The sequence below is a fragment of the Mytilus californianus genome, unplaced genomic scaffold, assembly GCF_021869535.1.
Source record: "Mytilus californianus isolate M0D057914Y unplaced genomic scaffold, xbMytCali1.0.p SCAF_10, whole genome shotgun sequence".
NCBI classification, from domain to species: domain Eukaryota; kingdom Metazoa; phylum Mollusca; class Bivalvia; order Mytilida; family Mytilidae; genus Mytilus; species Mytilus californianus.
The window spans coordinates 10,110,788-10,137,425 of NW_026262582.1; the positions used below are offsets into that span (position 1 = coordinate 10,110,788).

At 33.5% G+C, this 26,638-nt stretch overlaps 1 protein-coding gene across 3 annotated transcripts in view; it reads left to right on the forward strand.

The window, feature by feature from the left end:
* The window catches only part of LOC127717580 (nuclear hormone receptor E75-like), a 233,400-nt gene that overhangs the window by 179,747 nt on the left and 27,015 nt on the right, over positions 1 to 26,638 (forward strand). Inside the window, exon 1 of one of the 3 annotated variants that reach the window (XM_052223280.1) lies at positions 15,744 to 15,800. The exons of the other annotated variants lie outside the window; for them this stretch is intronic. Within the exon in view, the coding sequence (XP_052079240.1) occupies positions 15,798 to 15,800 (3 nt within the window). The 5' untranslated portion in view covers positions 15,744 to 15,797. Of the gene's footprint in view, positions 1 to 15,743; positions 15,801 to 26,638 lie in introns of those variants that run through there. 3 annotated transcript variants of the gene reach the window in all.

A 26,638-nucleotide genomic window follows, 5' to 3' on the forward strand; every position in this document is an offset into this window, starting at 1 on the left:
CCGTCCGTCTGTCCGTCCGTCAGTCCGTCAGTCCTATTTCTTGTCATCGCAACTCCTCTCAAACCACACAACAGAATTTCGCGACACCTTTTTAGATAATAAGGACGAACTATGTAGTTGTGCATATCCACAGGAAATTACGATTCAATTCTTTTTCTAGGAGTTACGCCCCTTTGAACTTATTAACGTTAATGTACTACTGCAACAGTTTGTCATCGCAACTCCTCTCAAACCACACAACAGAATTTCAAGAAAACCTTTTCAGATAATAAGGACATACTACGTAGATGTACATATCGACAGGAAATTACGATTCAATTTTTTTTCCAGGAGTTACGCCCCTTTGAACTTATTTGCCCAATATACTACTGCAACCTTTTGTCATCGCAACTCCTCTCAAACCACACAACAGAATTTCATGAAACTGTGTAGATAATAAGGACATACTATGTAGATGTGCATATTGACAGAAAATTATGATTCAATTTTTTTTTCTGATACAATTTTTTTTCTTACACTTATTTTATTTCTCCAATGACAATGTGGGGACGTGGGGTATGTGAGCGCGCTCACTAAGGTTCTTTCATTATAACAATCTTTTATAAATCTTGTTATTTTGAAACAGAGAAGTGAACATTCTTACCTACGTAGAATCTTATAAATCAAATCAAACTAAATCAATTCAAATCAAATAATTTTAGTGGTGTTAATTCCAATACAGGAAAATACCAGCTGACATTTACAAAATAAAAATACAAAAGTAAACAAAAATGAATAAAAGAACAGCGTTCCAATGTCCCCCGCGTTGCACATATTTCATCTATACAAGTGTGTACAAGGGCAGTAACTAAAAAAAAACACTTTTTGTTTTGTTCTTTAAATCTTTTTATAGAGAAATGAAGGCCTTAGACCAAATGCAATGCGATTTCCGTTATACTTAATGTTTCCAAGAAGCATATAATTATATTATATATAGAAATATTTTATCAGCACTTATTTTTGAAAGTGTCAATGACATTGCTGATTTAAACCTATGGTATAAATTTCATACAATTCTGGCAAAAATTGTACACATGAGAGTGCTAACAATGCAATTTTCCATATAATCAATATTTCAAAGGGCGTAACTCTTTTAAAAAACTTGATCGGCACTGATTTTCGAAGTTGTCAAAGACATTACTGATATAAATCTATAATATAAATTTCATAAAAATTTGGCAAGAATTGTACACATTAGAACGCTCACAAGGCAATTTTCCATCATATAATTAATGTTTCCAAGGGGCATTACTCTTTAAAAATAATTGATCGGCACTAATTTTCGAACTCGTTAAAGACATTGCTTATCTCAACCTGTGATATAAGTTTCATAAAATTCTGGCAGGAATTGTACACATGAGAGCGCTTACAGTGCCATTTTCCATATAATTATTGTTTCCAAGAGGCATAACTCTTTTAGAAATAATTGATCGACATTGATTTTCGACCTCGTCGAAGACATTGCTAATATAAACCTATGATATAAGTTTCATAAAATTCTGGCAAGAATTGTACACATGAGAGCGCTTACAATGCAATTTTCAATATAATTAATGTTTCCAAGGGGCATAACTCTTCTGAAAATAATTTATTGGCACTGATTTTAAACTCGTCCAAGACATTTCTGATATAAACCTGTGATATAAGTTTCATAAAAATCTGGCAAGAATTGTTCACGTCAGAGCGCTAACAAGACTGGACGGGGTTTATGAAACAATGACTGTTGATAAAATTATTAAAAAAAAAAAATTACATTCATCACTAAAAAAAGTAAGCATCTGATGTTGAAACAATTGTAATTTTGAAATTAATTGATTAAGTTTTGTCATTATTAAATAAATATACAATTTTAGAAAAGCTGATTTATATAACATTGTGTCCTTTTACAATGAAGAAATTTTATGTATAAGTATCAAATTGTACCTGAACTGTCCATTTTTGAGTAATTCATTCTTTTTTGTTATCACAAAACTATCTCATTTCTATTTCATTCAATCTGTTCAAATGATTTTAAATATGATTTACATCACTTTTACCAACCATGTTAACACTTAAAGTGATATCATATTAAGTCTTGATTATTACAAATGGAGAGGCATTTTTTGTTATGTCACTCGAATGTGTGAATATGTTCTTAATTAGTCCAACAATACTTGGTCATGTTTCATAAACATTTTGAAGCCTTGGCTACGCCTCGAACTTTAAATATTCATACAATATGACCAATTATTATCTAACCTATACAAAATTTGAAAGTTGCCCTATTTCCATGCCTCGTCTAAGGAATTGGAAACTTAGTGTATCGGTTTGTTCGTCCGCCCGACTATCCCATATCAGGTTAAAGTTTCGGTTAAAGGTAGTTTTAAATTTAGGAAAATGTGCTATGTTGTTACATCAACTTACAACTTGGTACACATGTGTATTACGAAGCACATATACTTTTTAAATTATATGCTAAATCAGGGTTTGCCAATTATCGCGGTTCACTGAACATGCGAATTTGATACACGAATTGCGAGCGGGGCATTGTATTATCTTTGGCCACATATTCATGTTTTTTTTAGAAAGATTCTTTATCTTTCGTCGTGTATTATTATCCTAGATTGACCATTGTAAGCCTTCCAGCAAGCAGAATTTAGACAAAGAAAAATATTGGTCTAATCAGAAGCTGAATTTTAAAATGTTTCCTTTAAGAGGGTCTGGATGGACGGTTCTTCATTTCTGTATTCTTTTATTTTTTAGGTCATTTTTCTCTATTATTTATATGTTTTGTCAATTATTCTCTATTCTTTATTTTTCTCTTGTTCTTAATTTTTTTGGCCAGCTTTTCTGTAGTATCGGCCCATTATTCACTATTCTGTAAACCCCATCCATATCTATCTTTATGCAGCGTTATAGATTAAAATTTCACATGCAAGCTAAATAAATATTGCATAATTCTAGAAACGAAAATTCTATAATTTTGCGTAATATGCTTGAATTTTTGATTGATTTTCATTTTAACAATGGATATTTTGTAAGTCTGTTATATGATATAATCTTGTTATATTTTAACATTTGAATTTAAAATTATATCATCTCTTTAAACTGCTTGCTTTTTTAGTTTTAAGTTAACTCTGGTATTTTAGCATTGTTGCAATGAAATACCGATAATTTCAGACGTTAAATCAATCCTGTAATTTCACTCCCCTTTTGGATTTTTCAAGCCGTTGTCAATTACGTTGCAAGGGTCACGGTGACCATTGGTCTAAGTAGTCCATCTACTGTATCACTAGCCTGTAAACGCCGAGGTTGTGTGTTCGAATCCCGCACGGAGAAGATGCATTCGACTCAAATCTTAATTGACTAGGATTGTCTGTTTTCCTGCCGAAGTTCGATGGTTCTATATCCGGGCATGCCGACTTCCTCCACCAATAAAAGCTGCCTGCCACGATATAGCCAATAGAGCTAAAAGTGACATTAAAACGCCACAATCAATCATTTATTCAAACAAACATCCTGATATTTAATTCCAGTCCAGTCAAATTCACTTCGTAGTTGGGTCATTTTCAAAAAATGTCGAATTTTGAAATTGCAAAATTGATTTATAGTTACTATTTCAAACAACCCTTGTCTTAAGCAAATCAAAACAAACAGTACTTATAGAACAACATACAAAAATATGCAATCTTGATAATGTCATACAAGAATGTATTGACACATTTTTTGATAGGTGGTGCAATATTTTGTCTCTCCTGTTACCATGTTCAAAAGAAATTTCGGGTTATTTAGAAGAGGTTAAGATAAAATTTTAAGCTTGTATTTCGTAGCAAATAAGAAGGTTTTCAAGAGTAAAAACTTCTATATATATTCATTCTGTGAAATGATAGATTATTTGTCAATTTTCCATGCTGTACTGAAAAATGTCTCTAAAAATTGGTTTTCGAAGGTTATAAAAATAACCACCGGTAATGCAAATCTAAGATAGCAATTCATAATGTTCAGCATTTTTTCTCTCTTTCTAATAAACCCAACATCAAGTAATTCCCTCGCATGTTGGTTTACTTTTGTCTTTATTTTATTGGTAACAGGAACGTACGTTAATGATATATCACCATATTAAGTTCTATCCTGTTACCGATAGCAGTATTGTACGGAGCCCTGCTGGTCTCACACGGATTATAAAGTGTCTTTTAAAGTCCTGCGCTGAAGATGTGTAAAGTCTAGCGCTGGAGATGTAAAGTCTAGCGCTAGAGATGTAAAGTCTAGCGCTGGAGATGTAAAGTCCAGGCTGAAGATGTAAAGTCCAGCGCTGAAGATGTAAAGTCTAGCGCTGGAGATGTAAAGTCCAGCGCTGGAGATCTAAAGTCTAGCGCTGGAGATGTAAAGTCAAGCGCTGGAGATGTAAAATCAAGCGCTGGAGATGTAAAGTCTAGCGCTGAAGATGTAAAATCAAGCGCTGGGAATGGTGTATGGGAGGTCCTATACAAAGATTCCTCATTTTATGCCGATTTGATTTCAAAAATGGTCGCCATGGGAAATTCTTGCTTCTGATCGGTAGAAATAAAACTAAAGTCTTGTCCTCTGAAACTACAAGGCCTAGTGTTTAAACCTTGAAAATACAGTCGACTCTCGTTATCTCGAACACATGTACTGTATTCCTCGTATTAAGCACCCCTGCCACTATAAGCACCCCCTACCTAGTTTTCCAACAAAAAATTAATAAGAGCCCTCTAAAATAACCAAAAAGTATCGTTTTTTTGCGTAGAAACGTCAGTATGTTTCTGTTTGTGGCATGAGTTTCAAACTGGAAACTCAATTTAAATGGTAATTTTACTCCAGAAACAGTTTCCAAGCGGTAAAAATCCCGGGTTTTGTCAATTTCAATAAGCGCTCCCTCTTTGGAATTTTGTAAGCGCCCTGGGCGCTTAATACGAGGAATACGGTAAGTCGAATTGTCGGATATCTCGAACAGAATGTTTGGACCATTTGTAGTAATATTTAAGTAAATTTACTCCTGATTACTCGAATTTTTGGTTAAGTAGAAATAAATTCATTGGTCCCTTCGAGTTCCACATAACGAGAGTCAACTGTCTCATAATAGGAATGATGAATAAAGGGTCATCTACAATATCTCCTCGTATCCAATATGGCTTTCATGTGCTATGCCTTGGGACCAGGATCGGGTTACAGGATTAGCGACATGCACAGGCTATGGTGCACCCCTGAGATTCAAGTTAGACCAAACCGTCAAACAAATTTGCCAAAACACACAATTTATTTTGTTCAAACTTTGCAATCTGTACTGACTCAATACAAAGAAAATTTTATGATTGTGGTGCCAATTTTTAGAAATCAAAGATAGCTTCCGCAGCCAAACATAGTTTTGCGTAGAAAATACCAATAAGTTCATTTAAACCAGGTGAACGATTACAGACTCTAGAGCTTCTGGTTTATCAGACTTGGATAAATTTATATATAGGTCACAGTATAATAATAGCTGAAGTGAATTCAAAGATGAGTTTTGTAAATAAATTTTGGTAGGAATTATGCATCTTGATAACTTTGAAAGCACTGGGTACTGTTTCACTAAAGGTCGTAAGAGTTACGACTGGCTGTAACTCTTACGACCTTTAGTGAAACGGTACCCTGGAGTCCTGGTTTTTAAATCTTCAACACTTGACTTTACATCTCCAGCGCTAGACTTTACATCCCCAGCGCTAGACTTTACATCTTCAGCGCTTGACTTTACATCTCTCGCGCTAGACTTTAGATCTCCAGCGCTGGACTTTACATCTCCAGCGCTAGACTTTACATCTTCAGCGCTGGACTTTACATCTCCAGCGCTAGATTTTACATCTCTAGCGCTAGACTTTACATCTCCAGCGCTAGACTTTACACATCTTCAGCGCAGGACTTTAAAAGACACTTTATAATCTGTGTGAGACCAACATGGCTCCGTAGTATTGCATCTGCAAATGCTAAATTGCAAAGATTAAGACTTTATAACCTTAAGATAAGTTCAAACACCGAAACATTTCATTATGTGTACAAAAACTATATGTTATTATAATATTTTTAAAGACGTTTCTGTCTACTATTGTCTATCCTGTTATTGTAACCATAGCAACCATAGTAACAGGATAGACAAATTTCTTCATTTTTAAATGCTGTTGTGAAATAACTACTCCCTTTGATGAAGTGATAATGTTTTTCTGTTGTGATTTTGGTTTCCAACACGTTATTACACTTTTTACAGGTATAGTATTGGTGTAATTAATAAATATGCTGGTAACAGCATGGACATGACAAAAAGGTACCCACTATTTTTTTTTCACTAAATGTCATGAATTTTTTCCCCTCTACACTGTTATACAAGAAACGTGCTGTATTAAATGTTTAGGTTACTTTGCTCTTTTGAAATCAACACTAACTAGTTCAATATTTATAGGGAGAACAATTTAACGGTTGATTTAAGTAGCGGTAACAAGATGGACATGAACTTTGTGTACGCTGATTGAAATTAGTTTGTAGAAAAAATGTTACAAATAATAATAAAGAAGCTGCGATTTTTCGTAAGAATTATTATCCGCATTAAAAAAAATCCCTTTTGCAGATATCAAGGCAATCAGAAAATAGGAATAAAACATTATTTGAAATGTGTTACCCTGGCCCTGTACGCAAATAAATTACGCAAAAATCGGACTTAAATATATTTTAATCTTATCAAAATAGATCTAAATCGTGTTTTTGTTTTATCTGAGCGTCACTGGTTAGTCTTGTGTGGACGAAACGCGCGTCTTGCGTATTAAACTTTAAACCTGGTACCTTTTGTTAGCTATTATTCGTATGTTTCTCTGTCCTATATGTTCTCCCATTTATTTGTATTGTAGTCCTGTCATGTAATGTTGTCATTTTAATGTTATATTTAACATTGCCATAAAAGCTGGAGGTTTGGCTAGCCCCAAACCAGGTTCAATCCACCATTTTTTTCTTAAAATGTTCTGTACCAAGTCAGGAAAATGGCCATTGTTTTATTATAGTTCGTTTCTGTGTGTGTTACATTTTAATGTTGTGTTTCTGTTGTGTAGTAGTTCTCCTCTTATATTTGATGTGTTTCCCTCAGTTTTAGTTTGTAACCCGGATTTGTTTTTTTCTCAATCGATTTATGAATTTCGAACAGCAGTATACTACTGTTGCCTTTATTTATTATTAATGTTCTGACTCATAAATACTACAAAATTTCATTTAAACACTTACAACTGCATTTTCCATTAGAAATACAAATTTTAGCATAGGTGTACTGAAAATTCGACATTTATTGAAAATGACCCAGTTCTTGACTTGAAATATAAAAAATATATATGGTTCTCTCCAACGTTAAAGAAATTATGGTGAACTTGATATGTTCTCAAAGTATATGAAACAAAGACATTTTTGTAATTGATTGTTTGATATATGCGTACGTTTACAACGGACATCTTCTTTTTTGCACAAAAGAGGGTCTGAATGAGGTTTACAGAATAGAGAACAATTGGCAATAAATAGAGAGAAAAAATAGACAATAATAGAATTCTAAGTGTAAAGAAAATAGAATGACGGGCAAAAATAAAGAATAGAGAAAAATAGCATAAAATATTAGGGAATACAAAAATGAGGGAACACTCGTCGAAACCTTATTATTTGAACAAGTATCTTGAAAATGCACTTGTCTAGACGTATTGATTATTTTTTTCAGTTTTTTTATTCCATCATTTTTTTTTTTGTAATTCTGTTTCTTTGAGCTATATCATAAGCATAGGAAGTAAAAGTATCAACGTATTACCTGATTCAATGTTTGTTCATTGATTTGTTATTGTGATAGTTTACAACTGATCAGGCCCATTGATAACTCAGGGGACTTGGCACTAGGTTTTTGTGAAAGTTTACAAGGAACTGGTGTATTGGTACCCAAGGGAACTTTAGAATTTACAAGGAACTAATCAATTGGTAACTGAAAGACTCGTTTCTAGGTTATGATAATAGATTACAAGGAATCGGGTCTATCGATAACTTAGTGACTTTGTACAAGGTTGTTGTGATAGTTTCAAACGGTTCATTCATGGTAACTAAGGGACTTGGTAGTGTACTAGATTTTTTTTATAGTTTACAAGGAGCTAGTATACTAGACGGACTTAGTACGAGGTTATGGTGTTAGTTTACAAAGGGTTGGTCTATTGGTTACTAAGGGCATTGATACTCAGTTATTGAGATACAACTGAGCGGTTGGTCTATTGGTTTTTAAGGGACTGGATACTAAGTTATGTATATCGTTTACAAGGAGATGGTATAGAGGACTGGGCTAGGGTGACTAAGTTTTTTTGTTTGTTCAGGTAGCATATATCATAACATTTTGAACAGATATACAGTAACTACACTTTATAAGTTTGAATAAAGGGGGTGTTGGGTATAAACCAATGATCGAAACAACACCACAACGACAAAAGTAACCATAATGGATGACTATGATAAGACTGATAGGTAGATTTCCGAGTCCTCATATTTTTTCTAAAACACTTAGAAACAAATCTTCTCATCTGCAATGGCCGAATGTATGATCCGAGATTGGCTCTCAACTCTCTGCATAATATTGTACGTACTCATTTTGGAATGAAATTTGGACGGAGGTCTATATATACAACTCTATATTCATCACTAATGCACTATTGATCTCCTAGCTTGATTAGTCATATACTTATTACTACAATAATTTTGTCAATGCTATTCCATTACATATGTTGAAGTATAAAGTAGACCATATGTTATAAAGATTGAAAATAACATATTAGAAAAATCAGAATGTAACAGTGGCAGATCCAGGGGACGAGAGGGCGTACCCCTTTTGAAATCGCCAAAAAAAATCTCATGTTTCTCACGACTTAAGTGATTTTTATCATAGATCGTCTGAGAATTTGTCGCCTCGCTCCGCTTGCCGGCAAATGTTTCGTTTTATGCAATTACGCCACCTCGCATTACAAAAATCCTGCATCCGCCCCTGACATTGTTGTCAATTTTAAACTATGTATATATGTATTTATATCAACATTACAGTTCGATACATATCCGATCAAAAATGTATTATTACAGTACATTAACCCCAAACTTTATGCACTAGTCTTGAATGACGCATCGACGCATACACTTAAAAATAAATGGGGATGAACTTTACTTACTAAGATATACACGTTTGATAATCAACCCAAACGACATTTGACAGAGGTCAACGTAATATTTTAAACACCTACTTGTCTATGTAATATATGATTTTAAGCAATGTATCGGGGCCCATTTAAAAAAATGTGAATTAAACAAGGACTATAAAAATGCTTTTTCCCTAAGTTATAAAATAAAGATAATTATATTTAGGGACTGGTCATTTACGTTCGTTGGGTGGATGGGAGGAAACTTTGGAATTTCTCTTTTTTTTTCAAGTCCCCCACCTTGAGGAAGGAAAATAAATTCAAGACCCCCCATCTTCCAAAGACATGAAAATTTCAACCCCAAAAACATTTTTCAATACTTTTATTCTTAATACAAATGTAACAAACAAACATACATGCATACAATTTCTATTTAAATTTATCGTTCAATAAAATATTGCATCAGTTGAAAGTGGGGAAAGTAGTTTGTAACTTAAGGGAACTTTATTTTTAAAAATGAGGAGATGTGGTGATATTGCCATTGAAACAACTATCCAACAGAGTGAAAATGAAGTGGTAGTAGGAAATTATAGGCCACTGTACGGCCTTCAACAGAGTTTAAATGAAGTGGTAGTAAGCAATTATAGGACACCATACGGCTATAATTTAGTCGGCTATAAAAGGCCCCACATGAAAATGTTAATCAATTCAAACGAGAAAAACTAACGGCCTAATTTATAACAAAATAATTGACGAAAAACAAATACATGTATGACAGACCTGAATCCGTCAGACATGACTTATGTTTTCATTTTTCAAAAAAACGGAAACAATGTTAGTAGTTCGATAAAACAATAATTAAAGATTTAACTACTGTGTTAAATTGATAAGCTTTAAGAATAAGTGTATTCAGAAGATCAATTAGTTTACATGGAATGCGTCTAAATTTACGGGCTTTATAAACAACAGCACTGTAAAAATTAGGATGGGATATCCTTTTTGTAATAAGAATTCTACAAGTACAGCCAAACTTTCTAACAGAATCTTTATATCTATGAAAGAATTTGGTAAAGGTTTAAATTAATTTGTGGCAACGAAATCCCTGCCCTTTTTATTTACCAGTTATACATAAATTATATTCATTGAAATCTAACACCAACTACCGACACGGGCATAGCGAGCAAGTTGTGTAATATATTTGATATAATCACACCGTCAGAAGGGGCCAATGGAATATGCCTGTTATGGTCTCATTGATATTTACCACACCTTCGTTCAATTTCAGCACATTGTTCATATATATATTTATGAAAAGTATATATATATATCACATAATATTAAAGAAGGTTGGTAAATTAACCTCAGATATAAATACATTCCTGGAAGATGTTGAAATTTAGGAATTAAAACCTAAACAATTGAGCCTAGCGGAGTGAGGCAAAAAAAAAAGATCAGTCTATCGTGCCATTGTATGGGGGAGAGGTGGCTGTGGGTCTCCAACATTATTCGATGCCCCATCTGAATTATTGAAAAATTGGACACCCCCTTTCCTTCCATTCCAAATAAATTTCAAGCCCCCCCCCCCCCCCCCCTTTTTTTTTTTAGTTACAAATTACGAGTTCCTTTACTGCAACAACAACTTGAAAGGCTATTTTTATTTTCCTAAGATTCAAGCAAAACAAATATGAATATCCTTTGAAGACGTCATAATTACTAGTATTTGGACTTATTTGTCCAGTGAAAAATACTTGATACATATATTTAGGGACAGATTAAAGAGAGTCGTAAAAAGGGCAGGAAGTATGAACACGGACGAACTGGAAATAAAATTGCCATTTCAAGATGAATGAAAAGCTTAATAAAATAGGTTGCAGGTTGCTTTTTTATCAATTTGCACGAACCACGGTACAAATAATGAACTTAAAAAACGAAAACACGTGAAATTATTATTTCAAACACGTTGCACGAAAATAACCCTTTAACAACCGCATTAAATCAACAATTCTTAAATGTGTATTATGTGTCAATGTTGATGGACTCTCGGCATATTTACTGCCACGGGATAGCAAAGACGTAATTCTAGGAAATCTTACAGTGGGGGGTCTCATTAAAAAGTCAGGGAGGGGGGTCTGATCCCGGATCCCGCTTATTGTTTTGTCAGAATCCCGTATCCCGCTTATCATTGCAGTTATAGCGCTTGTATTTTTACGTGTCCCGCCCGACTTCATTTCCCGTTTTCACGCAAAATAATTTAACTTTCACGTGTCACGCTTACAAAAAATCGGCCCATCCCGCGTCACGCTTAGACCCCAATGAGACCCACTACAGTTAGTCAATTACGGGTCCCTCTATAGATTTGTTGCATGCGCTCTTTAGCGTGGCAGGAGTTTTTTTCGTGTAAAGTGGTTTTTGACCGGGCGTGATTTTATTGGTGATCTTCTTTTTTCAATTGTATTGCACGTCTCATGTGCACAAAAAGTAATTTCTTTCTTTTTAAATTTGATAATCATCCTAGAGATTGAAAAATCGCAAATTTAAAAAAAACTTCAATCTTTACAGTAAGCATGTTGTTGAATAGTATTACTATAAGAAAATCATTATTTGGAGGCTATATTTGGCAAATAAAAAGATTTGTAATTTCTTATTTTGTAATAATACAGATAAACAATGATAAATTATTATGATAAACAGATCGTTTCGAACATTAGAAAGACAAGCTTGAAACATCAATGAATTCTTTAAAAGTTTTTTAGATGAATATAATGGGATGGTTTGCGAACTAAAATCTGTTACTACAATGAATAATAACAAACAATTATATTTGAATGTGTAATTTGTTTTTTTAAATGTTGGTAGGAATTTAATATATAATACATTTTACACATCAGATTTTGATCGCACATATTTGACAAGATTTTGATAGAAAAGAGTTATCTGCAACTTGCAATAAGCAAAATACCTCGTATTAAGATATGAATATTAACTTAGTTGCACTATTCAGTGTCTTGTACATGTTAAAGAGTCGTGTTATATATCTGCACAATAAAGATAGAATGGTGTTGAATGCTAATTTTTATAAATGAATATAATAAAAGAGTAGACAAGGCCGTACGTTGACCTCTAGTTGCTAACATTTACGTCATTAGGTCTCTGGTGAATAGTTGTTTCATTTGCGATCATACCACATCTTATGTAATCAGACGACACGACCGTTTATATATACGACCGTTTATATATATATAATTCTGAAGAAATTAGAGAAACATAATAATTTTGTAACTCGCAACTCGACCTTCGTAACTCGCAACTCTGCATTCGTAACTCGCAACTCGACATTCGTAACTTGCAACTCGACTTTCGTAACTCGCAACTCGACTTTCTTAACTCGCAACTCGACATTCGTAACTCGCAACTCGACTTTCTTAACTCGCAACATGCAACTCGACGATAAGAAACCCTCAATAATCTTCAGTGTACTGTTTTATTTAGTGGGTGGTGTAAATATTAAAATTGTCTCTAATAATATCATGAATCAGTAGATTATTTCCCTGGATAGGCAGTGTAACATGCTTCTTATCTCCGTAGGTAGTCAGTGAAATCAGTAGATTATTTCCCTGGATAGGCAGTGTAATCAGCTTCTTATCTCCATACGAAGTCAGTGGAGTCAGCCGATTATTTCCCTGGATAGGCAGTGTAATCAGCTTCTTATCTCCATACGAAGTCAGTGGAATCAGCCGATTATTTCCCTGGATAGGCAGTGTAATCAGCTTCTTATCTCCATACGAAGTCAGTGGAATAAGCCGATTATTTCCCTGGATAGGCAGTGTAATCAGCTTCTTATCTCCGTAGGTAGTCAGTGAAATCAGCCGGTTATTCTCCTGGGTAGTCATTGCAATCTGCTGATTATTTCCCTTGGTTGTCAGTGTTATCATATGATTATTTCCCTTGGTAGTCAAGTGTAATCTGCTGATTATTTCCTTGTGTAGTCAGAGTATTCAGCTTATTATTTCCCTTGCTAGTCAGTGTATTCATCTGATTAAATTTCCTTGGTAGTCATTGTATTATTTCCCTTGATTGTCAGTGCTATCATCTGATTATTTCCCTTGATAGTCAAGTGTAATCTGCTGATAATTTTCCTGGGTAGTAGGTGTATTCAGTTGATTTTTTCAATGGCTAGTAATTTTTTATCAGCTGATTATTTCCCGTGGTAATGAGTGTAATCAGATGATCATTTCCAATGGTAGTCAAGAGTAATCAGCTAATTTCCTACATAGATAGTCAGTGTTATCAGTTGATTATTTCCCTGATACGTCAGTTTAGTCAGCTGATTATTTCCCTGTGTAGTCAGTATAATGTGCTGATTACTTCCCTGGGTAGTCAGATCAATTAGTTGATAATTTCCCTGTGTAGTCAGTATAATGTGCTGATTACTTCCCTGGGTAGTCAGTGTAATAAGCTAATTTTTTCCCTCATACGTCAGTTTTATCAGCTGATTATTTCCATGTGTTAACAGTATAATCAGCTGACAACTTCCCTGGGTAGTCAGTGTAAAAAGCTGATTGTTTACCTCGGTTTATGTAATCCGCTGATTATTTTCATTGGTAGTCAGTGAAATTAGCTGATTATTTCCCTTGGTAGTCAGTGCAATTAGTTGATTATTTCCCTCTGTAATCAGTTTAATCAGCTGATTACTTTCGCGGTAGTCAGTGTAATAAGCTGATTATTTACCTCGGTAGTTTGTGTAATCAGCTGATTAATTTCATTGGTAGTCAGTGTAATTAGCTAATTATTTCTTTGAGATGAACTTGCATAGTTTTAATTAAGTTGTCAAAACCTAAAAAAAAAAGAGTCGGAGGTGGACCGTTTTTGTTAAAAAATATGTACTACTAACTGTAAGGTTACGTATAATATATATATCAATGAAAAGATCAAATGACTTATATGTACTAAGCAGCTACATAGGTCAACGTACGGCCTATTACAATAATCATTTAACGTATATTAAGATATAAAAGGCCACAGCATCACAAACATGTAAATTAATTTTTAAAGTAGGTTCTTATCTATAATTAAACTTTTTAATAAGTTAACTATCATTTCCTGCTTCTTACAAGCAGACATAAAGATAATAAAACAACTTGTGTATGAATAATGGTTTCAATGATCTGATAGGAAAAGAATTAAAATTACAAATAAGAAAAACAATACAGGAAGAGGACAACCAAATCGTTTTATATTTTTCTTTTAAAATTAACAAAATAAAAAAAAAGACCAAAACATCGACTTATATTTGCAAATCTGAAATTTCAATTTTGGAAAGTTTTTTACTCGTACCAAGTCTATTATTACCGGGAACCTTATTTTGCTTTTATTTCAGACATTTTAATTGGAATTTTGTTAAAAATATTTCTGATTTGCTATGCATTTGAGCTAGTCTTTAGATCATTTGAATATTTGCATACTAAGCTATTATTTTGTTCCAAATTTGAACGTTATCGATTTCAATATCCATGCTTATCCCAACATATCGTCTTAAAGGAATATTTGAGATCAATATTGTACCCCTTTGATCCCAGGCCGTGGCTAACCAAAGACTTCATAATTGGTATGTACAGAGAGGAATGAGATCAAAGGGTGGTTTGTTGGGAGTCAGAATAACGTGTCCATATGGGAAGATTTTTTTCCCTGCCGGCTGTTATTGTAGCTTTGAATCAAGCACAATAAAAATTCGTCTTCGCGTGTCGGTCTAAAAAAAAGTAGGGTTCAAATTCATACTCATATCACATCACATCAGCATGCTGTTGTCCTGATGTATATGTTATATTTGCCACTGGACGTTTTTTAACACCAACCCATACATACATGTACCCAGTGTTCATGTGAGCAAACCAATATATACGATGTACATGTAATAATATTTGACGTCAACTACGTAGTACATAATATTTGCCACTGGACATTACATACCAATCCATCTATCCATCCATCCATCTAATGTTTATGAAAGCAAAATAGTTTCATATCGTATCATATTATATACGGTGTACGTGTATTTGAAGACAACTACGCATATTATATTTGCCACCGGACGTTAAACATCAATCCATCAATCCACCCATCAAACTAGTATCACATTCTTACATATATGGTGTAGAGTACTTGTAATGAACGACAACTACGTACATAGTATTTGCCATTGGACGTTAAATACCATCCATCCATCCATCTAGCTATAATTGTTTATTCGAGCAAAAGAATTTCATATCATATTATATACGGTGTACATGTATATTTGAAGATCATCCGGAACATACATGATATATTTGCCACTGGACGTTAAGCAACCAACAATCAATCAATAAATCAATGTATATCAAAACAACTGCGTACATACGATGTAATGTTTGCCACTGGACATGAAATCCACCCATCAAACTAGTATCACATCCTAACATATATAGTATAGATTACATGTATTAGACGACAACAAGGCTGTACAATATATCAATAGTGTATTCACCTGTTACGATTATTAGGTTTATTTAACTTTACATATATCTGCATGTCGTGTGTCGACATATTACATAATACCTACTACACATGGTAAGTCATGATAACCTTCTCTACTATAACTTCTACAATTTTACTGTCCTATTTAAACAGATTGTGTATTCTTCCATGTGAATTTTACACTATGGTAGATTTGTTATCTTAATTACTGGAGAATAATTTAAATATTTCTGATTAAATAAGGTTTTCTAATGATTTATTTTATCAATCTTTATTTGTAAGAATTAACATTGCAGCAAGATAGTTTTACGGATTGTGTTTAAATTAATGCATGGTAACTGATGAAATATTCCTTTGTTAATTCTTAGTGTAACATTTTTAATGCTAAATGTCAGGGATATATTATAGAACAAATATTTTAAGTAAATTTGTTCCTATTTTACATATACGTGTCTGCCTGTCATGGGATGAATTGCTTCAGATTCGTTGTTTACCTTAAAGATTACATGTAGCATTAGTAAACAATAATTTTTAATAAAAAGACATTTTTTGTGAACTTTTTGTGTCAGCAAGCGAACAACACAAGTCTTCAGAGCTCAGCATATGGTCTTAAACATAAACAATGATATGAGCCTCCTCATGGGGTTTTTGATTATGTGATTACTTGGCCGTTTTTATAGTGATTATTTGATTACCAGACCAAATATTTCATGATTATTTGATTATTTGATAATCTAGGACTGTATGTTTGATTATTTAATCTTGTTTAAAAAAATAATTGGTGATTATGTGATTATATTGGCAAAACATTTGTGATTATGTGATTACTTGGACACCCCCATGAGGGGCCTCTGATATGTAACAAATGTTGAACAATAAATGATCCCGAATCTTGATAAATTGTGAACAAATTACAAAGAATGGACCAAAAGAAAGCACAAAGATTCAAGAAAGCCAACGAGTTTCTTACCTAAGAAAAGCGCGTTATTTGTAATTAATACTATGGATAGGGTTACACATGTAAAGTATGTTGTCTTTGTTCTCCACGATTCCACGACCAGAGGAATACCGCTACGTATAGGGTTAAGCTTCTTTGTACTCAACCACTCCAATGCAGTATTCTAGGTCACATGGAATGCATTCCGGAATCGCCTCCGGTCCTAGACTTGTTATTGGCAAATAAAACGCAATTTTTACACAAGAAAAACATGAACCGACATTTTGTCTTTTGTTGAAGACTATAAGATGTTGACTTCTAGATGGCTTTTGATTTTGGTATCGTTTTGTTGTTGTCTTTTTGGAAACATTTATTCCACATCTCTTTTTATTTATTTACTATTTTTACCTTAAACCGTTCAATGTTATTCCAGGCACACGTGTTGTGCATATTGAAATCAGTCATATATAGATAATTTTTTTTTATCGTTTCAAATTTTAAAAAAATGCTACGTTCAAATCCATACATGTAAATCGCATGTGAATCATTGCAACGTGTCTTTCTATGCAGTAATAATGATGCAGATTGATTTTTTATTTGGTATTATACAAGCACATATAATAGAACAACTAAAAGGTCATTATTTCCAAAAGCATAATTCTAAACGTTCAATATGCTAAAGTTTTAAGTATTGTCACTACAATTTATATATATATTTTTTTTAAATTTCATAAATACAAAATGAATAATATTTACATGATCAGCAAATTAGATATTAAATTGCCTTGATTTTGTTAGTGATGTTATGTTTTCCACTTACATCACGGTTTATCCCAGTATATATTCGATATTGATTCTTTTGTATAACTCTTTATTTTGTTTTTCTTCACCTCATACAATAATGATATACATGGCATGACACGGGTTATGTTCTTCTCATATATGTTATGATGGTATGATACTAAACCCCTAACGAGAAGGATTGTGCCTGATATTCATATGATGAAGACATAATCTTTCAATCAGTTTAATTGAAGTCTGGAGCTGGCATGTCAGTTAACTGCTAGTAGTCTGTTGTTATTTATGTAATATTGTCATTTTGTTTATTTTCTTTGGTTACATCTTCTGACATCAGACTCGGACTTCTCTTGAACTGAATTTTAATGTGCGTATTATTATGCGTTTACTTTTCTACATTGGCTAGAGGTATAGGGGGAGGGTTGAGATCTCATAAACATGTTTAACCCCGCCGCATTTTTGCGCCTGTCCCAAGTCAGGAGCCTCTAGCCTTTGTTAGTCTTGTATTATTTTTAATTTTAGTTTCTTGTGTACAATTTGGAGTTTAGTATGGCGTTCATTATCACTGAACTAGTATATATATTTGTTTAGGGGCCAGCTGAAGGACGCCTCCGGGTGCGGGAATTTCTCGCTGCATTGAAGACCTGTTGGTGACCTTCTGCTGTTGTCTGTTCTATGGTCGGGTTGTTGTCTCTTTGACACATTCCCCATTTCCATTCTCAATTTTATGTACATTCTTTCAATTGAAGTAGAATACAATACATGTATTACAAACATGTATGATAATGACCTGTTAGTGTCAATATCAGTGTAATGTTAAAAACAAAAAGCAAAAAAAAAAAAAAAAAAAAAATCTGATATTTACATGTTTATATGATCAGCATGCCATTAATAGAATAGATTATTATTGACACAACATACATTGGCAATTTTTATTATTCGATATTGTTGTTAATTTACATAAAAAAATTGTTCCCTTCAAAAAAAAAATACAAGACAGGAATCTTGCAAAGTCTTTAAATATTGCTAATCAAGTCTGGATACTTGCTTAACATTTTTAAGAGAGAATTGGATAGCAAATGACGAGACTTTATACAGTGGGCATACTACATTGGTCGTATAGTGACCTGTTATCTATGTCCTTAGGTATTTATGGGTAGTTGTCTTATTTGCAATCATATTAAATCTGCTGTTCATTAACCGATGTTTAATGAAACCGTTTTTATATGAACTTTGGTCTCATGTGCACTTGCAAAGGACATTGTAATAGTCTTCGTCCATCCGTCTATCCGTAACAGACTACAACTCTTTGACCGTTTGTCCTAAAGCTGTCACGTCTGTCCGTAACAGACTACTACTCTTTGACCGTTTGTCCTAAAGCTGTCATGTCTGTCCGTAACAGACTACTACTCTTTGACCGTTTGTCCTAAAGCTGTCACGTCTGTCCGTAACAGACTACTACTCTTTGACCGTTTGTCCTAAAGCTGTCACGTCTGTCCGTAACAGACTACTACTCTTTGACCGTTTGTCCTAAAGCTGTCACGTCTGTCCGTAACAGGCTACTACTCTTTGACCGTTTGTCCTAAAGCTGTCACGTCTGTCCGTAACAGGCTACTACTCTTTGACCGTTTGTCCTAAAGCTGTCACGTCTGTCCGTAACAGGCTACTACTCTTTGACCGTTTGTCCTAAAGCTGTCACGTCTGTCCGTAACAGACTACTACTCTTTGACCGTTTGTCCTAAAGCTGTCACGTCTGTCCGTAACAGACTACTACTCTTTGACCGTTTGTCCTAAAGCTGTCACGTCTGTCCGTAACAAGCTACTACTCTTTGACCGTTTGTCCTAAAGCTGTCATAATTGTTTTAATTCTTTGGCATCATGTGTAGTTGACCATGGTATACCGTCATGATTGTTTCTTTGATTTGACATTATTTTTAGGGAAGGACACTGACCCTTTTTGACTTAAAGAAGCATAAGGACACTCTCAATCCTTAAGTACAAGGGTCACGATTTGGTTTTAATAAATAGATAATAATAGGCCGCCATAAATAAATGTATATATAATATGTCCAACCTGTTGCAAACGTTCAATAAAATGGCATTTTATTTATGTTTTTTGTTGCAATTCCAGTAGGATTAAACATCCGATAGCCGACATATTTTACTTCCTGGTCAGGTAAAATAATGTCTGGAATAGAGAATAATAAGCCAAAAGTGCAGAATAAAGGCTAAAAAATATAAAGAAAGGAGAATAATAGGCCAAAAAATAAGGACTAGAGAATAATGGGGTGCTGAAGTATACAGAATATAGTGAATAATTGGCAAAACAAATAAAGAATAGAGAAAAAATGGCCTAAAATATTAAAGAATACAGAAATGGAGGACCCCTTCCCTCTATACCCTCATTTAGTGTAATGAGGATAAACGGAAGGAAATCAACATGCAGTGTTAAGTATTTTTTAATTCGGTCGATCGATTATCTCGAGGTCATTTGCATTTCGTACGTGAAAATCATTTGGTTTAATATAGTTGAGGGCTCTGGTCTGGGAAAAATAAATGTAATAAAACAAGCTTTAGGCCGTTAGTTTTCTCTTTTGAATTGTTTTACATTTGTCACATCGGGGCCTTTTATAGCTGACTATGCGGTATGGGTTTTGCTCATTGTTGAAGGCCGTACGGTGACCTATAGTTGTTAATTTCTGTGTCATTTGGTCTCTTGTGGAGAGTTGTCTCATTGGCAATCATATCGCATCTTTTTATTTTCATATTTATATTTTTGTGCTGAAATTAAATAGATCATAGTGAAAACGCATGTTATAAAATAGTTCGAAGTAGCGTTATCATTTAAAACCGAATTTCCTACTGGACCACCTTTTAAGAGATGTACATGTAAAATCAGACATTATTCAGTATTCATGTCCATCCCTTTTTACCAATCTTAGGGATTCTATGAAATTCAAACATGGTTTGCCGAATTACATACGGTTTGCCGAATTACATAATATAAATAAGTCTAAATTGAAAACAACGTTCAAACCTATGATTGCGTTGGATAAAAACCGCAATTTGTATACGTGTGCATGAAAAACAAATTTCTTGGAAGAGTGGTCTAAATACAGCACAAACAACATTTTCCAAAAGACCAAAAAAGTGAAAAAGTATATTTTAACAAAACGCATTTGACTAGCAGGTCGAACAACGGGTGTTCTTAAACCCTGCTATATACATGTATAGTGTACGTATTGAAAAGACAACATTCAAGTGAATAACAATATCTAATACTGGATAACAATTTTATGTTGCCCATTTGACAAGTTTCTAATTTTGTAATAAGATGCTCACTTGTTTGAAGGCACTTTCAAGAACGAACCGATTTTTTTTTATGTATACAGTGTTTATATATAAATCATGCAAATTCGACTCTGAAGACTAATCTTAATTGCATTGCCGTCATTTAATACACAAATAACTGGAGAAAACAATGCAACTCTAACACGTTCTGAGAACAATGATTAAATCCGCGCAGTTTCATAGATATGCATGTATATATACATTTGCGAGGATGTGATTAAAAATAGGTTGACAGCTGTCTAGATAAGATTTCTTTTTCATTAAAAAAATATGTTAAAAGTGAGAGTGATATTGGCGTTTTCCAGTGAAATATATATAAGATAAGAAGATGTTGTATGATTGCCAAAACGTCAACTCTCTACCAGAGACCAAATGAAATAGAAGTTAATAACGATAGGTCACTGTACGGCCTTCAACAATGAGAAAAACCCATACCTCATAGTAAGCTATCCAACTTGAAGGCTATATATTAAGTGTAAAATTCAGTCAACTATTTTTGGGGTCTTTTCCCCGTATTTGAGAGATATGAAAAGAACCGTTCTGGGTCCTAAACTTGCAAAATTTCGTATGTTTATATTGGTTTTTCTTTGTTGACATATTTGTTTGTTTCTATAGTAATTAAGATTAAAAATCTTGTGTTAAGATTCAATCCAGAGTAACAGATTTTTCCAGATAAAACTTGGAGTTAAACAAGGGGACAATTTAAGTCCTAATCTATTTAAGTTATTTATAAATGACTTGCCAAAGTATTTACAAGAAAGTGAAGATCCTGTTATACCTAATGAGAAACCAGTTAATTGCTTATTATTTAAGGAATGACTGTAATATTTTTTCTGTCTATTCGAAATAACATAAAAAATGTGGTGCACACTGAATAACCCGCGTAGCGTAAAAAATGTGGTGCACACTGAATAACCCGCGTAGCGGGTTATTTTAAAGTGTGCACCACATTTTTTATGTTATTTCGAATAGACAGAAAAAATATTACAGTCATTTCTTATAATTTAATTCTAAATTCCATTTTAAACCTGAGTAAACCATGAAAAAACGTTGATGACGTCACGGTCACATGACAAAATTATGTCTATAAGCTGATAAACAAAACAACGTCAGCCAATCAGAAGACGCGTTACATCCAAAATTAAATTATATGCAGATGATTTGGTGCTTTTATCAACATCTGCTAATAGATTGCAAACAAGACTAAACATCCTGGAAAATATTGTAAAGATTGGTGTTTAAGTGTAAATCCCACCAAGACAAAGGTTCTGATATTCAACAAAGCAGGCAGACACATTTGTGAAAAATTTACTTATGAAAATATGTTGTTTGATAGTGTTAATAATTATAAATATCTTGGTTTAGCAGGGTCATTTTCATATGCTCAGAATGAACTGTATAAAAAGTCCTTGAAGGCTTATTATAAATTGTACAAGAATTTGTTATCACTTAATTCAAGCATAAGTACCAGCTTACATATATTTGATCATACCATAAAACCAATACTCCTATATGGGTCTGAAATATGGGGAACTTTTAATCCATTCTCAGCAAGATTCAGAAATGGAATTTTACCATTTGATAAAATATATTCCAGTTTAAAATGTGAGCGACTACATATCAAATTTTGTAAACTTGTTTTAGGTGTTCATAAAAAATCCACGAATTTTGGAATTTTATCTGAGCTAGGGCGATTCCTATTATATTATGATATGATTAAATCCATGTTAAATTACTGGTATCGCTTGGAAAATCTTGATTCCAAATTTTCTCTTCTTAAAGACGCTTATGTAACATCACAGAATCTTTCTCATTAAAAAAAAACATCTTGATATGGCTCTATGAAGTCAATTCTTGAAATGATCCCAGACATCAATCATATATCTTTACCATTACCAAAAATTAATAGCTTTAAAGCTAATATGAAAAAAAAAATTAAAATCATATTTTATAGACTTGTGGGATACTGAATTGGTAAAGCATTCAGATGGTAAACTTAGAACTTATGTTACATTTAAATCAATTTTTGGAAGAGAAAAATATCTTTCCATTATAGGGAATTTTGAACAGAGACGAAGCTTAACAAAGCTCAGAATTTCATCACACCACTTAAGAATTGAGTCCGGAAGGTATCAGGGTACTCTCCTAAATGACAGAACTTGTACTCGTTGTAACTCCGGAAAGGTGGAGGATGAATATCATTTTCTATTCCAATGTGTTGAATTTAATGATGACCGCATTCATCTATTTTAAGAGATAACTAAAAGTTGCCCCAACTTTTTAACTCTTAACGCAAGAGATAAACTGATATGGCTTATGAATTCTCACTGCTGCATGTAAATTTATTTCGAAAAATTGTTAACATACATGTCTGTTGCAGCTAGACAATCATTTATATTTATACATTTCCAGCAAAATATTATAAAATCAAGTGAGGAAAAAAAAATGATGAGTTTGCCACATCTCTGGAGTAGCAACTCTTAAATACTTTTTTATTTAACATACATGTATAATAGCTTGTATGACTTTATTTAAATAGTTAAAAGTTTATTATATGAATGTCATGTAAAATACTGTATGTTGTTATAAATGTTATGTGTATATGCTCCCCTGGGGACCTTATTTGGAATATAAAACTTATCTTATAACACAATGTTGACTGCTGTACCCCTATTTTTATACGACCGCAAAAAAATTTTTGTGGTCGTATATTGGTATGACGTTGGCGTCGTCGTCGTCCGGCGTCGTCGTCGTCGTCGTCGTCGTCGTCGTCGTCGTCGTCGTCTGGCGTCGTCCGAAGACACATTGGTTTTCGCACTCTAACTTTAGTTTAAGTGAATGGATCTTTATGAAATTTTACCACAAGGTTCAATACCACAAAAGGAAGGTTGGGATTGATTTTGGGGGTTATGGTAATAACAGTAAAGGAATTAGGGGCCAAAAAGGGGCCAAAATTAAGCATTTTTGTAACTTCCAGACATAACTTGTGTGTTAGTGTATGGATCTCTCTGACATTGTACTATAAGGTTCCATATCACTCAAGGAATGCTGGGATTGATTTTGGGGGTAATTGCCTCCAAATTTTAGGAATTAGGGGCCAAAAAAGGGGCAAAAAACAAGCATTTTTCTAGTTTCATGACAATAACTTGTGTGTAAGTGTATGGATCTTTCTGAAATTGTACTACAAGGTTCCATATCACAAAGGGAAAGCTGGGTTTGAGTTTGGGGGTAATTGCCCTAAACGTTTAGGTATTTGGGGCCAAAAAGGGGCCAAAAAACACATTTTTTTCTAGTTTCCAGACAATAACTTGTGTTCAAGTGTATGGATCTCTCTGAAATTGTACTGCAAGGTACCATACCACAAAGGGAAGGCTGGGATTGAGTTTGGGGGTGATGAATCATAATGGGGGTTCAAAAAATTTTGGGGGGGGATTTATTTTTTTTTCCTTTTTTTTCTTTTTTTCCTTTTTTGTTTCTTTTAAAATTTTCCATTTTAAGTTGGTTATTTCTGATTTATATTTAAAATCAAATAATAATGATATGGTAGGAGATACACACCAAACAGGATGTGTAAATTATTATATAATAAGTATTGTGCAATAGCAAGAAATTTTCAATTGCACAGTATTGCGTAATAGCAAGAAATCTTCAATTGCACAGTATTGCGCAATAGCAAGAAATATCCAATAGCACAATATTGCGCAATAGCAAGAAATTGTCAATTGTACAGTATTGCGCAATAGCAAGAAATATTTAATAGCACAGGATTGTGCAAAAGAAGATACTTCCTATAAATTGCTTATTTCTTGACCAATTTCAATGGGGTTTTATTCTTGATTTCATGGGGTTCTTTAATATGCTGAATCTAACCATGTATTTAGTTTTTGGATTTTGGGCCCCGTTTTTAAATTGGTCCACATTGAGGTCCAAAGGGTCCAAAATTAAACTTTGTTTGATTTCATCAAAAATTGAATTATTGGGGTTCTTTGATATGCCGAATCTAACTGTGTATTTAGATTCTTAAATTTTGGTTCCGTTTTCAAATTGGTCTACATTAAGGTCCAAAGGGTCCAAAATTAAACTTAGTTTGATTTTAACAAAAATTGAATTCTTAGGGTTCTTTGATATGCTGAATCTAAACATGTATTTAGATTTTTGATTATGGGCCCAGTTTTCAAGTTGGTCCAAATCGGGGTCCAAAATTAAACTTTGTTTGATTTCAACAAAAATTGAATATATGGGGTTCTTTGATATGCTGAATCTAACCATGTATTTAGATTTTTGATTTTTGGGCCCCGTTATCAACTTTGTCCACATTGAGGTCAAAAGGGTCCAAAATTAAACTTTGTTTGATTTCATCAAAAATTGAATTATTGGGGTTCTTTGATATGCCGAATCTAACCGTGTATTTAGATTCTTAATTTTTGGTTCCGTTTTCAAATTGGTCTACATTAAGGTCCAAAGGGTCCAAAATTAAACTTAGTTTGATTTTAACAAAAATTGAATTCTTAGGGTTCTTTGATATGCTGAATCTAGACATGTATTTAGATTTTTGATTATGGGCCCAGTTTTCAAGTTGGTCCAAATCGGGGTCCAAAATTAAACTTTGTTTGATTTCAACAAAAATTGAATATATGGGGTTCTTTGATATGCTGAATCTAACCATGTATTTAGATTTTTGATTTTTGGGCCCCGTTATCAACTTTGTCCACATTGAGGTCAAAAGGGTCCAAAATTAAACTTTGTTTGATTTCATCAAAAATTGAATTCTTGGGGTTCTTTGATATGCTGAATCTAACCATGTATTTAGATTTTGGATATTGGACCATAATAGGTGAATGTCCAATTTAAAATTTTTAAGTTCTTAGACCACATTCAATCTGTGTTAGAAACCTATGCTGTGTCAAATATTTAATCACAATCCAAATCCAAAGCTGTATCAAGCTTGAATGTTGTGTCCATACTTCCCCCAACTGTTCAGGGTTCGACCTCTGCGGTCGTATCAAGCTGCGCCCTGCGGAGCATTTTATTGACATTTTTACCTATTATGTCTGTTTATTTTGCCCACACATTGTTGTCAATATAATGGAATTTTATTCGACTGTCATACAAGTGAGAGGTTTAGCTAGCTATAAAACCAGGTTTAGACAACCATTTTCTACATAAGTATAATTTATGCCTGTACCGTCAGGAATATGACAGTTGATTTTCATTCGTTTGATGTGCTTGAACTTTTAATTTCGCCATTTGATAAGGGACTTTCCGTTTTGAATTTTCATTGGAGTTCGGTATTTTTGCTGTTTTACTTTTTAATTGTGAAAAATAGGATGAAATAATCTGGAATCGTTTTACAGAAATGTCAGTTGTGCTGTCACATTAATTCCATTAACACGTTGCAACTGACATACATTAACTTGTTCTTAATATTGCCGCTGTTCCATTATTTGTAGCTTATTGCAAAATAACCTTAGTTTTGTTTGAACTTGATATATTGATCTATAATGAAATTCAATATCACATGAAACAAATCTACAAACTCTATTTTTACGATCATGTAAGTGTAATACACACTTTTAAGCATTATAAGGATATACGATATCTTGTGGTAAAATATCTTGTTGGGTGAGCATAGCTTTTTTTTATATCTTGATTGACTCTAGCTTCAACGCGTTGAAAAATCTATTTTGAAAAACCTTTGAAAGTCTAGTATTTAATTACAGAACTGCATTTGCTGTTGCATTTCCCTAAAATTGTTCGGAAGTTCCTGACCTGATTACAAAGAGGGTAAGGGAATATAGGAATTGGGGGGGGGGGGGGGGGGGGGGGGGAGGGGGGGGGCGTGATC